Here is a 15,601-nt window from a genome sequence, read left to right as displayed (position 1 = left end):
CACCATTTAATGCAAACATTTGGTAACACAAAATATTTTAAGTTTATTAATTTGTAAAGTCCAGTTTTCTTTTGGGTTCTATTTGTGAAAAAGAGCATTAAATGTGGGTAACAGTGGTCAATATGGACAAAAGCTTTAGAGTCCAGAGCATTTGGTTTAGTTTAGTTTTGGTTTAAACACATTTAAACTGGACACAAACCATCCATTAAATACTTATTTACATCTTTGGAGTCTGCCAGAAAAGCATGCAGATAAATGCTCACTTCTCAAATGCTTTCGTATTTGAGAACTAAAAGTATTCTCAAAAGCTTTTATCACTATAATGTATGTTTTTGGATTGATGCTTTATGTAGCCCCCCCCCCCAGTTCTTTCTGCATTTTCACATTTTTATATTTTTCAAAATAATGTTAAAATAGTCATAAGTTTTATAGCATATAAGGATGGAATAGTCATGATGTTAGATGAAGGGGGATGTTAAGAATGTGATTATTTCTACTTTCCATCAAATTCAGCGCTTTATCATCTAATTCAGTATTTCAATGATGATCTACGCAGGGGTGGGAATGTTGGCCTGCAGGCCATATAAGGCCTGTGATATCATTCGGTTTGGCCCTGCCAAGGCATCAGGGGTGAGTTAATTAAATGTTTGACCAAATATAGCAGGCTAATTTTTAAGTTGATAATTTTGTGTAGCCCGCAAATGATGTTATAAATATCCAAATGGCCCTTAGCAGAAAAAAGGTTCCCCACCCCTGATCTACAGGGTGGAACTGGGGAAGGTAGAGAACATTATTGGTGCCCTCTGCTCCCCGAGTGAACTGCAAATTGCATCTATTCTATTACCCATAACTGCAGTCAAAGGTAATGGGAAAGGTTAAGGAATTTGCTTTGCACCTTTGTAAGAGATTTTTGTAAAAAATAAAGGCTGCATATTTTATGAAAGGTGTATCTTTCCCCCGAGTGACACAAAGCTACATGCCACCACAGGATCAATGTCACAGACAATGTTGGTGAGAATTGGAAACTGGCCTGCCGCCTGGAGTGATGGTGGTCCTCCACTTTGGAGCACTCTTTCTTTGTTGTTGTTGTTTTTTCTCTGAAAACTTACAAATATTAACCGATTACCCAAGTGAAAATATTTATGAATAACTAAGCTTCTTGGAAAATATACATTTACATAGGCTTTTTAAAAAAGTGAGTCAGTAAGTTTTTGGTACAATGAAGGGTACAATGAAGAATAATTCATTCTATCTATATCCCATCACTAATTTGGATTAAAATATTTAAAGTATTTAAGATTCAGCAAAAAATATTTAAGTTAAAATTTAAAAGACCCAATTAAGGTCAGAAAAGAATATCAAAAACCCTTCTCCCTGGAAATATAGCACAAAATGTAGGGAATATGGTCCCTGACATAGGTTGCAGATTTTTGAAATTGCTTATATTCTTATAAATTTTATAGTTTTTTCTTTAATCATAAACTTCTAATTAAGTAGCTATTAAAATAATCCATTGTGCAAAATAATTTTTCTAAAAATCCTCACACTTCAATGACACCCTCTTGCAGGACAGAAGGTACATTTAGAGATTAGCCATGATGCACCCTAATATTTGAGAATGAAATTGTAGCTACTGATTTTCATATTAGAACGTGCTGAGCAAGTTATAAATAACTATGAAAGGCCTGCATGTGCTGTCCACATCAGTGTCTTTTAAGCTTTTAAAATTGCAGACCACATTATATATATATACACACACACACACACACACATATACATATCTCCCAGGATATCTTACTATATATTTATATCTATCTGAAAGGGATGTTTCATGAATAGGCCTCTGATGTATTATATTTCATCAATTTAATATGAGTCTATAGTCAATAAATGGATTCCATTACTGGATAATGGGTTGTAGTCCACAGTTGGGACTACTGGCCCTCATGAACACTGCTCTCTACGGGTCTTCCTACTCATGAAATATTTTCAGCCAGAAGAAGCAAACAGAATAGATGGTGAAAGGTTAAAGTCACACTTGAATTCCTGAGCAGGATTAGTCTTAGGAAAAGGGGGAAGCTATGTATGACTCAGCTCATAGTTGCCAGAGAAGGCTATGCCCTTCGAAAACAGTGTGGGGCAAGGGTAGGTTTATAATTGTTTGTATGGAAAATAATACAGCACAAGAATTCATAAATAATAATTCAAGAAAAACTCTGTGTTTCATGTACTCACAACTGTAAACCTATTTTTGCCCCACCCTATGTATGATCTTATCTGCATCTTGCTTTGGTGCTCACATTGAACCATCAGAGAGAGACTCATTCATTCTTGAGAAGTTAGAAGATTTCAAGATTACTAATGCAAACTCTATGCTTTTTTGCAGAAATTTTGTTCTTAGGGATTAGTTAACCCCCACCTGAGAGCATGGTAAGGATGTGGAGGGAGTGGAAGTGGTAGAAGGCATGTGCATCAGAATGAGGAAAACTGGAGGTGAAGGGAGGCAGGGGGTGCCCAGGACAAAATTTTACTCTCATAACTTGGTCTACAGAATGCAATCTATTTTTCAGAACCAAAAACATTGAAAGAACCGAAATACTGAGATAAACAAAAGAAAAATGGACTGTGAAAGTCTGAGTTCAAATTTCAGATGAACTTTTAAGATGAAGGAGCATTCATTTCACTATGTATCATTTTAATATTGAGTGTTAGGCATTTAAAGGTCTAACCTTCTGATTTGAAGATCGAAGTTAATGCTCATGTTTGTTTTCTCAAGACGTAGAACTGCAAATCGGAGGCCCAGAGAATACTAAATTAAAAAAAAACAAACACATACACACACACAAATACAACACACTACGTTATTACATGGGAGGAACCTTATACACAACATAAAATATTTTAAAGTTATCCTGCAAAACATCACTCTGGATTGCTGTTCCTTTTTCTGCTTTTATCCTGGATGGCTGAGAGCTGAAAGAAAGTCATACAGTTGAAACAGTAGGGCCCAGACAATGCCAGTCCTTATACATTTTGGTTTCCTCTCTTCATTTAGCTCCATACCAACTCTTCTCCTGACACCTTGTTGTGTGCCAAATTAAAAACAACCTAAATATACGAGGTGAGTGATTTAGTAAACTCTGGTTCTATTTTATGATGGACATTTATGTAGTCTTAGAAATCATGGCTATGAAGCCTATGCAACAATGTGGAAAATGCTTATGACATTATGATGGTCAATAAAGAAAAAAGATTACAATGTTGTAGGTGTAATGTGTTTCAGCTATGGTTTAAAAGTCTATCAGTGGAAAAGTTATTGTACAGGAGTGAGAACGTATTGTAAGAAAACACACCAAACAATATACTATGCTATGTTAAAGTTATAAATGTGTGAGTTATTTTTTCCACCTTTATTTTCAAAAGTTTTAAAACTCTTTTATTATTTTTATAATTTGAAAACAGATTTTTAAACTTGGATAAAAATAAGTCCAGTGATAATATAAATGAGGTAAAAAACAATAGCTAAGACATATAGTGATAGTAATGCCTCTCCCGTGTACTATACTAACCCTAACATGCATTGTTTCATGAAATCACAGCAACCAGTCCATGAGGTAGGGACTGTGATTGTTGACATTTTGCAATCAAGTAGCAATCTGAGGAGTAGAGAGATTAAGTGACTTGCTCCAGGTACAGAGCAAATAAACTGCAGAGTTGGAATTGAAATTCCTTCAAGCTGACTCCAGAACCTGTCTCCACTACACTACACTATGAGAATCAAACCTGTAATTAAAAACTCAGGTTAATATGATGCAGTAATAAGATGAACTAATAATACATTGTCAATTTTATCACAAATCACCATTTTACTAGCCCGTACTGAATGTGCTACAAGCCAGGTACTGCCCTGGTGTAAAGCCACTAGTGGTTATATCACATCATTGCATGGCTCCAAACATTCCTGCAAATAGTTATTCTCCCACTTCTATGTGCCTTGCCTGAGGCATCACAGCTGATAAATGGCAGTTGGGATTTAAACCCAAGTATGTCTAATTATTAAGCCTATGCATCCTTATGTCCCAACCATGCTGAATATGTTTATTATTCCAAGTGTGCAATTTTCTCTCAAATCTCTGGGCCTTTGCAACATGCTCTTCTTTCTTTGGAAACCTTGAAAGCCTTTCCCTGCTTTCTCTACTTGGAGAACTCCTGCTCATGTTTCAAAACTCAGGATAAGAGATGCCTCCTGTAATACATCCTCTGATCCCATAGGCCTGATCAGGCAGAAATTTTCTTTTTATTTCCTCTCTCTCTACCTTTGCGGTTCTCCTATCACTCAACCTATGATATTGCTAATTTTGAGTTTTTAATTGAATGGAGGTTGTATATTTTCATCTTGATATTGTCAGATTCTAGCTTAGTCAGGCATCTACAAGGGGTGGCAATAAAACTGGTTATCTATAATAATAAAAGTGTAATATGCAAATTGACCGAATGGCCAAACTGTGGAACGACCATCTGGATAACCTTCTGGATAAAACCGGGGCTGCGAGGGGGCCCGAGGCAGCTGGGGCCGTGAAGGTCTGCTCTTGCACGCATTTCATGCATTGGGCCTCCAGTTTCTCACAAAAAAAAAGAATGATGAGAAAGAGTGTGCCATTGCTTGTACTCTTCCAGGGACGGGGATCTTACTACATTGTGATGAAGTCTACCTAATGTTGATCTTCATTATAGAACAATTCAGTGTGGGGTGAAGATAAAAGGTGTGACAAATTCATACTAGTTAAAGATACACATGTTCTTAAGTGGAATCTAAAACCAGATCTCTGCGCATTGATTCTAAGGAGTCATTGTTGAACCTCTATTTTCTTGTTTTCCTGTTTAAAAGATTTTGCAAATTTTTATGAATCTCATTGGTATGTAAATATTTTATATTACTGTAGCTATTCTATGAAAATGACATTACTACTTACAAATCAGAAGTAACACTTCTGAATACTGCCTTGAATATTTTGTTAAATTAAAACATAAAGTTGCTTGAAAACTATTATGATGTTTTCTAATATTTAGGACTGCTTTTACCTTTGGAATTTTACTACAGCCCACGAGAGTCTTTTTTTTATGAAGGAATTTTGTCTTTATTTCGTAGTTAATTGGATAGAAGCAAGAGAAAAACAGCAAAGTTCCTGATAAAAGTAAAAAAAAAACACTAAATTGGGAATCCTGAGACCTGAGTTTAAGACCTAACAGAGCAATTTTTCATCAGTGAGAGGCAAGTCTTTTACCTCCTTTATGCCAGAAGAGCCTCATGCATAAAACTGAAATCCCCTCTCCCTACATCATAGGGTTGTTATGAAGATTATTTAAAAAAAATAAAGACTACAAGCTTTTATAGTTATACACTTGGAGACAAATTTAAGATAATGTTATTTTGTATTTTAAGTTTTAATTGTTTTAACTTTATGTTTTGAAATAATTTCAGATTTTCAAAAAAGTTGCAAAGGTAGAGACTTCCTGTATGCCCTTCAGACATCTTCCTCAAATGCTGAGGAAATACAATTGCTAAAGCCAAGAATTAAGATGGATAAAATAGCATTAACGAGAGTATTCTTTTTAAAGTACAAAATGAAGTAAATAAATCAAAGTGTTTTATAACAAAACAGAATACAATAAAATTGAATGTGCTTAAGGGCATTAAAAAGTAAGATAAGAAAGCTATTAGGTTTCTTCCACTATAGACCTCAGAGATAAATGAATAGAAACAATTTACTTCCTTGACTTCTAAAGATTACTTGATGATAAAACGGATTGACATGGTTTCACATAAACACATTTGTGGTTAAGACCACACTGTCATTTTACCCTCCACTTTGAATGTCATGGGTGGCCAGTTTCTGTTCCATGATTATTCTTAGTTATTGATGAGTTTAGATGACTTCTGGTCTAGATTTAATACTTTTAATACTGATAAAAAGAAATTAGTGCCCAGTCATCTACAGATGTTAACACCATTGCCACCACGTCAATTCATTTCTCTTTGGCCTTAAGGAGAACTCTTCATATCAAATTAGGTGGTTGGATTGTGGTTGAAAATTAGTAAAAGGATTTATTAGCTTCTAGAGAAAAGGATTCTAAAGAAAAATGTTCTAATATCTCAGCTTAAATTTCTATTCTGTCTTTCATGGCCTCGTTTAAGTATCTCATCTGTTACCCATTAGTTTTCACCCAAGTACTCATCACAATTTTGTAGACAGGCCTGGTTCAAATCTTGGGTCTGTCCTTCATTACCTGTGTGACTTTGGGCAATTCATTTGACTTCTGTTGAGTCTCAGTTTTCTCATCCATAACATAGGAGAAATACCTGACCCATAAAGTAGTTGGTTGTTGTGAAAATTAAATGAGACAATATTGAAAAACCACCCAGTAATGGGTTTATAACACAGAGGATCATCAATACATGTTAGCTTATAAAAGTTGATCTTTCATTTAAATACTTACTTGTTTTTAACCAAGAAGTGAGCTTACTAGTCTGTATAGCTTAGTACCTTTTTTAAAATTACCCAGTATCAATGGTACAGTGTTTATTATAATATAAAGAAGCAAAAATATTTTTCTAGCACAATATCTTAAAGTATAAATTGGGAATAGGTATTTGTGGGGGTTTTTTCTTAAAAATTTTTTTTAAATCCTCACCTGAGGATATGTTTTTCTAATTGATTTTAGAGAGAGAGGAAGGCAGAGGGAGAGAGAGAAACAGCAATGTGAAAGAGAAACATCAATCGGTTGCCTCCCTTACGAACCCTGACCTGGGTGTGTGCCCTGCCCAGGAATCGAGTCTGCGACCCTTTGGTGTACAGGACGGCTCTCCAAATAACTGAGCCACACCAGCCAGGGTGGGAATAGGTATTTCTTGATAGAAACTTTCAAAGGCTCAAACACATGTGTGAAACTCTGGCTGAGAGGTTTATTTACTGCAGCACTTCTCAGTAGCTTTAAAATGCTACGTGCACCTGAGAGTCCCAGGGGACATGACATTCAGCAATGACCACAGAGCTCTTCTTTAAAGGCTATCTCAAGGGATAAGGTCTCTTTGGAATATAATTTTGGAAGTTGTTCTAATACAAACCTATGTAATTATAAATTTTTTTTTCAAACAAACCATTCCATTGATCATCATAAACATCTAATTTAAAATAGGGGAATGTATATGTTTAGTTTATGTAATATCTAATTATGTAGTATTTGCAGATTTCAGAATATGTTTCTGATTTATGACTTCAAAAAAAATTATTTCCACTGCGATATTTATTACAAGAAGTTCCTATGTAAACATGTAAACAGCAATTGCATAACACAAATGTTTTGTCCACAAGTAATACTGAATGGGAAATTCCTAAATCTGGAAACAAAGGGAAAAAAAAGGAGGAGGAGGAGAAGCTGGTGAAGGAAGAGAAGAAAGAAAAAGAGGAGGAAGAGTGGTGAGGGCTAGGGGAGGAGGAAGAAAAGAGGAAATAAACCAACTCATTATTTCATGAGCATGTTACAGATCATTATTAACCCTTTCTTTTTCTTGCTACATTTTTCTGTATTCTTCTTCAGGTAAAATATATTATTCTTCAAGTAAGATACCAGTTCTTCAACTAATACCTGGTAAAGCTGATTTAAAAGCTGAATTATTATAATATTTTAATATGAAAGTACTGTGAATGATATTCATATGGGAGGTATATTAGAAATAAAAATTTAATCATCTTTGCTAAAATTTTTAATTGTTATTCTTAAATAATTATATTGTCTTTATTTTTTAATTCAAGAAAAAGTTGTAGTAAATCCAAAGAAAAACAGTCAACAAAAAATCTGTAGTAAAAAAAAAAAAAGTATTTATAGACTTGTTGTGACTAAAAGATGTGTAAGAGTGATGTTCAAAGAGAAAGCATACAAAAGTATTCACCTTTTTTTTTTTACCTTAGATTATCCACTCTGTTGGTTATAATGCTAAATCCCACTACCCTGGTCTGGTAATTTCCTGCCTAATTTGTTTTAATTGCTATGTACTAAATTGCTGAGTGCTAATTGGGGAGCTTTCCATTAGTTTCTTTTAAAATTCAATTAGACATAAATCAGTAAGTGCTTCTGGTTTTCTCTTACGTTTGTTCCAGCCACCATCGGGTTCCCAAGGTCACACACCACCATTCTGGTTACATTTTCCATCTTGTACTCACAGCTCAGTGGTCGGAATCCCTACAACAGGAAAGAACACCGAGGTGGAGTTCAGGGACATATAAATCACATCCTGTCACAAAAGCAACTCTGGGGGTGGGAAGCTCCTCTTGATTTCAAACACCTGTAGGGGCAGCTGTGCCCAAGAATTAATCTGTGACCAACTCAGAAGAAAAACTTGAGAAAAAAGATTGAAGTTTAATTTTAGAAAGAAAGTTTTTAGATTGGTAAACCCAACTATTGTTTTCCTTGGTCCCCCTCCCCCCAAAAAAGCTTCCTATAGTATTTATACAAATATTCTAGAAATTATTTTCACTGTTAACATTAAATTAGGGCCATGAAGATCACAGATAATTCAACACAGCTAATTTATTCTTACAAAAATGAAATGGCAATAATTTGTATACATGATCATATGACTCAATGACCATTTGCAGGAGAACTGCTTTGAACACAAATTTCTACACATCATGGTCCCATTTTGAGATTACGCAATCAATCGTAGTTCAATCCTAAACACTTATGATGGAAAGAGAACACTTTTATGTTGACCCAGTGCTTCCTGTCTCCCTTCTTCCCCATTCATCCTATTCTGATTAGAAGGTACAAAAACTCAGGTTTGAAGAGATGCTTAGAACTATGTTGGAGAAGGTCTCAAGGTTACACCAGGGAAGAAGGGAAAGAAAAGAAGGTTTATCTTTGAACTCATGCTGTCTGCTCTCAGCTCCACCTGTGTCCTCATGTTACTCCCAGCTGCCTAGAAATCCACACCTTATTCTCTAGTCTGAGCCCTTACCATATTTCAAAACCCAATGTCCCTATGGCCCTGCTCTGCCATTGGTGATAGCAACCAACGTGTTCACCCATTATTCCATCAAACTTGGTAAGTGCTACTAATATATCACCTGTGAGAAAGAGGTGAAGGGATTAAGAAGTATAAATTGATAGTTACAAAATAGTCAAGGGGATGTAAAATACAGCATAGGTAATACAGTCAATAATATTGCATAACTAAGTATGGTGCCAGTTTGGTACTGGAAATATCGAAGGGGAACACTGTGTAAAGTATATGATTACCTAACCACGATACTGTACACCTGAAGCCAGTACAAAATAATATTGAAAGTGAACTGTAATTGGAAAATAAAAATTAAACTCCTAAAAGAACTCACAAAAAGCTGTAATCTTCATTCCCAAAGATAAGCTTACACGATGAGGACAGTTACAAAGGAGCAACCTTTTGGGGATTTTTGCCCCATGAGAAGTTCATGGAAGAGCATTCTGAATATGAGGACCACGTATCCCTCTTTTAGCTGTATTGAAATTTCATGTAAAGAAGTAATGTGAATTTTCAAGTAAAAGTTTCAGAAACCATCCTCCATTTCGTCTTTTCCACTTTATTGAGAAAAAAACAAGATTTAAAACCAAAACAAAGAAAAGCCAAACAAACCCCAGATATCTAGATAAAGAATTCTGTAGGTAGATCATATGCTTTGAGAAAATAAGCATCAGGAGGAAGGGGGCTTTGTATCTGTCCTATTCCCAGTGCCTAGAACAGTGTTTGGCGAGAAGGAGATGGAGTTGGGAGATAACAGTGACAGTAGCTCACACTCTGCTAAGGAGAAGCCTTCAATGAAATAGACAAACACACAACTAACTATAAAGTACTTCTCCTTAATCACCCTGGTAATTCTCTTCCTATAGCATCCATTGAAAGTCTGTCCCAAGTAATGAGAAAGGAGTGAATCACTTATATTTGGAGGCTTTTTTAATGCGTGCTCTTTCTAAATATAAATGAATGACATGTCAGTTTCTGATGGAGGTAAGAAACGTATTTTCTTTTTTTAATTGAATTTATTGGAGTGACATTGGGTAATAAAATTATACAGGTTTGAGGGGTACAGTTCTATAATCATCATCTGTAAATTGTACTGTGTGTTCAACACCCCAAGTCAAGTCTCCTTTCATCACCATTTATCCTCCCTTTACCCTCTCCTACTTCCCCCACCCCACTTTCCCTCAGGTAATCACCATACTGTCATTTGTGAGGACTTTTTCTTAATCCCTTCATTGAAACATATTTTTTAAAAGCTGGTAATATTCTCTATCCTGAAAGTACCTTTAGCATCTATTCAACCTTAAGAATTCATAACTAACTCAAGTCATACAGAGATGTTTTGTGTTGAGATTATTAACTCAGTCCTGAAAACAAAAAGAAACACAGCAAAAGCTTTAAAAAATGCCCATGTATCCCCTGAATATAATTCAAGGATTCAGTTCCTATAGTAAATATTTTTATCTTATCTAAAGGTTAAAAGTTATATATACATTTTTCCAGCTTTCTAGAAATAGCTTTTCCACATCAATCAAAGTTATTTCTACTCCACAGGCCATCATCCTTTTTTTTAAAACCTTTATTTCCTCTCTGAGTGAGAGAAACAATAATTGTTTTTCTAGATATTTCTAGGTTATTTTCCTCCGCTGTTCCAGGAACACTCTTGTTCTAATCCATTTATAGCTCTAAGGGTATCATTCATGCATTTATTCATTCACTGAAAATACTTACTGTTATTTACTAGACAGTTGCCCTCACTGAATTTTCAGTTATTACAAATGCAGTAAGTGATCACAAGCAATTGGAACAAGCAATGGGAACACAATACAGTTTGCTAAGTTTATGGTAGGAGAAATTGGTAGTGATAGAAGAGGACATGCACATAGATTTAAGCAACCAGAAAAGGGAGCAGTGATTAAGCATGGGGCCTGGACTTAACAACAGAGGATTCAATCTTGGCTCCGCTACAGAATAGCTATGTAACTTTCTGTGTGTTACCCAATTTCTCCTTATCTACACAATGGAGGTGATGATAGCCTTGCCATTTCTCTATAAAGCTGTCATGAGGATTAAGTAAATGTATTTTGATCCATTTCCACACCAGACCAATAGCATACCATATTCATTTCAAAAGCCACACATTTATAATTTTTAACTTTTTACTCCTCATTAAGATTATAATTGATAATGTTAAGCCCATTTGAATTGTAATAATGTGGGATTTATTAAAACTACAATAAATTTGGCCTTTTAACTAAGAATTATTGCACATTGGAGAAATCTAGTGAATATATATGAACAAATTTTCACTAATGAAAATTTGGATATTCATAATCATCATAATAATTTGATTATAACCCACATAGGTTGATAAATACTTAACTAAAAATATTAAAGGTAGTTCTAGAACCAGAGAAAAATCATGCTATGACTTAAAGCATTATAAGAAAGAAAGAAAATATGCAGAGCTTAGAGCAGCACCCAGCCCATAGCAATTGCAAAATAAATTTTAGCAGTCACAGTCATTAGTAAACTGAGGCCTAAAGAATGACTGGAAAGAAGTAAGCCGGATAAAGGGGAGGAGGAAGTAGTCAGTGTGTCAGAGAGAAGGAACTTCAGCGACAAGCTTTCTGGTGAGAGCATGCAGGGCTATCACAGGAACGGAGAAGAAACTCTGTCCTGCTGGAATTGAGGGTGTGAGGTCAAGGGAAGATGTGGCTGAAGGGGTATATAATTTAGAGGGGACATAATTAGGGCATTGTTAGTCACCTCAAGGATCTGGACTTTATCTTAAAGCAATGAGGAGCTAGCGAGGGTTTTAAGCAAGAGAATGACCTGGTCAGATTTGCATCATAGAAAGAGGGCTTCCTTTCAGGAGGCAGCGGGATGGGGACATGAGTTAGGAGACTGTTACAGCGTGCTCGGGAAAAATCATTCCAGTGCGCATGAAGGCAGTGACAGCGGCAGTTAGATAGAGGCTGTGGACCGGAGAGACTTCAGACCAACTCAGGCTTCAGAAATTAGGTGCATTCTGGTGCCATTCTCTGAGATGGGAAATGGAGGGGAAGAGGAGGGATGTGAGTGTGGAAGATGGAAAGTCTAGTTCTGGACACGCTGACTGTGGGGCAGGTGTGAGACAGAGGAGTGAAGTGGAGTACATGGGAACCTAGAATCGCCAAATTCCTAGAGATAGAAAGTTGAATGGCAGTTACAGGGCCTGGAAAGAGGGGGAATTCGAAGTTAGTGTTTGATGGGTACAAAGTTTCAGCTTTGCAAAATGAGAGGAGTTCTATGGATGGATAGTAGTGATGGTTGTACAATAGCGTAAATGAACTTTATGTCACTGAACTGTACAGTTACAAATGATAAATTTTATGTGACATAAAATGTACTAATGCAATAATAGTAAAAGATAAAGCATATAAGTGGTTCCCAACCTTTTTTTGGCCATGCCCCACCTAAGCATCTCTAAAATCCTGATCCGCCCCCTGATGACATATAATTCTTATTATTCGAAAAGTGAACTCTTCATATGGAGGAAACCCAAAAGGCCATTATCTTGGTCTAAACAAGCTTCCAAAGAACATGGCATCCATGAAAGAGAAAAATAAAAGAATGAAAGGACAGTTGAAGTACTGAGTAAGAAATCACTAAGAAATTGTTTAAAAATAATATGAAGTGATATGAAGAAATAGCAAATAAAGTTTCAAAACATATAACAAAGAACTGAAATGCATAAATATGTCACAATATATATTTATATACTGTATATGAGGCCCCTAGAACCATAAGAAACACAAAAAATTCACTTTTAATAACTCATTCTCAAATTTTCCCCCTTAAAAATCAAATTGCCCCCTGTGGGGTGCGTGCTCCAAATTGGGAACTACTGACATAGGTCTTTATTTCTAGAAAAATTTAGAAGGAAGGTCACCAAAAGGAAGGATAAAGGTTGGCTCAGTTAAGGTGTCCAGAGAAAGAGATGATGACCATCTACATTTTTAAAAATATGTTTTTATTTATTTAAGAGAGGAAGGGAGAGGAAGAGAAAGAGACAGAAACATCAATGATGAGAGAGAATCAACTGGCTGCCTCCTGCACTCCCCCTACTGGGGATCAAGCCTGCAACCTAGGCATGTGCCCTGACTGGAATCAAACCTTGACTTCGTGGGTTGATGCTCAACCACTGAGCCACACCAGCCGGGCCACTGTCTACATTTTTTAAAAGATCAATGTTTTCAACAAAAGATAACAAAACTTACAATCAGATAATCCCAATACTTTTCCTAATGAGAAAAAATTGTTTTAAAAATACTTGAACTTATTTTAAATTTAAAAAAAAACACACACACACAAATCTCAAACTGCTTAAAAACAAAGAAGAAATTAGAATGTGGCTTAGTAATGTAAAATTCAAAGACGGAGCTAAGTCTCTGTCCCAGAAACACCTGAAGAAGAACAGTTATGGACTCATTTGAGATTATGGATAATGTCTTTTGTAATGTTTACAGGCAAAGACAGAAATGAATGCTATCCAAGCTTTCCTCGCAAAAAAGTGAACAGTAAACTGGATGTTTTTCTAAAAGGAAAACATTTTAGAACAGATGCTCTGTTTGACAAAGTCAGAGGAGGAATGGCATGAAAGGAATTGTAATAAAAGTGAGTGGAGCCCTGGAACATTGAAAAATGACATACTTGAGCTCATTTTTTTGGTTTGTTTATGTATTATCTCCATGGAAGTATTTGTAGGTGATATTTTTCTATGAATGTATTCTCATAAACTTATAATGATTGTTAAAGATACATGATTATTACCCTCCTGGATTTATTTTTTTTTCTAGCAAGATAATTTAACGAAAATATAAAACATGAGACTAGAGGTGTGAATAGAGAATTTTATATTCTCAATGTTTTTCAATGCCTATAAAATACCAATATCACAACAGTTTGTTAACATCTCTTTAGAGGAATTATTTTTCATTCAATTATTCAAGCATTAGCATCTTCAAACTCCTCAGAATATGCAGCATTTGGACACTCACGTGAATTTAATAAATTATAGTTTTAAAGAACAAATCCACCAGCAAGTTGCTAAGGAGCACCCACTGTGCCTCGCTCTGAATGAGAGGTGGCTAAGAGAGAATATTCACCTTGGTCTCTGCCCTTAATTGTGGGTCCACTTATTTCTAAAAATGAGGGACTCTCTCCATTATTCTAAAATGTATTTTAGACCAAGCGATCATAAACACAACTGAACCTTTGGATACTCTGAGTGGGAAGATTCATGTTCTGACAAGGAAGGAAAGACTATAAAAAGCATCCACGTCAGTTTAATAAATAGTGGCATTGCGGGACTGGCAAATGACAAAGATCTGGCTTTTCTTGGACCCAGTCCCGAAAAGGTGGACCATGAAGAAAGAAAAATGACCGTGTTTCCTTTCCAGTGCCTGTCTAGGTTGTTATCAGCGCTCAGCTGGGATTGGCTGGACCTTCCTCCATAAGCTATAATGAGAACCAGACCTCCTGGGACCTGCTTGAAACTTAAAGGAACTCAAAACAAAGACCTGAAAACAGCCAGTGAGGGTAAGAGTGAGCTTGTGAATTTAGCTAAGAAATCCATCACTTGGTAAGCCACTTCTTTCAGCAATTGTATTCTCTTCCTTGCTATGGCTCTCAAACTTCGGCCAATGTACCTTTGCATGTATGGCCAAGAAAGACCATCCCGCTTCCTGGCTGACTGCAATTATGATGAACAAGTAAAGTGCTATTTTGTTTTCTTTTTTTAGAAAGAAACTCTCAGCTAAGATGGCTCTACTTAACATTGATTTGACTTCCAAAATATACCTAGCACTTCACTACTTCGAATAATTTGCAGGCATTACCTTGTTGCTGCGCTCAATCCCGACATAATCTGCCTCTTCTGGGATCATCACCAAGAGTTCCGCTTCATAGGCTCCTTCACCTTCATTTCTCGCATTGATTATGAGCATAAGGTGATTTTCATCTCCAATGATAACCTGATGCTTGTCTCTAGAAATGCAATTTAACAGGGTCATTAGATACTCACTGGATTCATGGGTATTTTAGTTAAGGACTTACCTGAGAGGAAAGGACGAAAGATGTGGAAATGCAAGACTGAGGCAAAAAGAAGATGGATGGCCATGAAGGCGCATTGAGAAGAATCAAGAGAACCAGGTCTTGCTGGGAAGGACAGGAAAACATCCAATGATGTGCTGGTCAATGTTTAACAACCAGGTCTCAAAAACACACCCCACACCATTTGCAACATTTGCTGATTCCAATGGTATGAATCCTCCCACTAGGGTCAATGTCAAGCTACTGACATACTTAATAATCTGCCAGAAAAAAATTCTAGAAAATTTGACAATTGACTCACAAGCCAGAATGAGTAGCTTCAGCACATCCCTGAAAACACCCAGCAGGAAGTAAGATGAGCCATGGGGGGAAAAGAGAGAGACAGGGTTTAAAAACTGAGTGGGAGACGTGTGATGTGAAATGGACAATGAGAGGGAAGAAAGTAGCAGA

The 15,601-nt window shown here is 36.1% G+C and overlaps 1 protein-coding gene across 1 annotated transcript in view; it reads right to left on the bottom strand.

Moving 5' to 3' along the window:
• The window catches only part of ITGA8 (integrin subunit alpha 8), a 196,806-nt gene that overhangs the window by 43,224 nt on the left and 137,981 nt on the right, over nt 1–15,601 (bottom strand). Inside the window, exons 20-22 of the mRNA XM_059711352.1 lie at nt 14,938–15,085; nt 8,149–8,241; nt 2,730–2,809 (exon numbers count right to left, since the gene is read on the bottom strand). Of these exons, the coding sequence (XP_059567335.1) occupies nt 2,730–2,809; nt 8,149–8,241; nt 14,938–15,085 (321 nt within the window). The remainder of the gene's footprint in view (nt 1–2,729; nt 2,810–8,148; nt 8,242–14,937; nt 15,086–15,601) is intronic.

This window comes from Myotis daubentonii, chromosome 1, assembly GCF_963259705.1.
Source record: "Myotis daubentonii chromosome 1, mMyoDau2.1, whole genome shotgun sequence".
In the NCBI taxonomy this organism is placed as follows: Eukaryota; Metazoa; Chordata; class Mammalia; order Chiroptera; family Vespertilionidae; genus Myotis; species Myotis daubentonii.
This window is presented reverse-complemented; position numbering and strand designations above follow the sequence as displayed.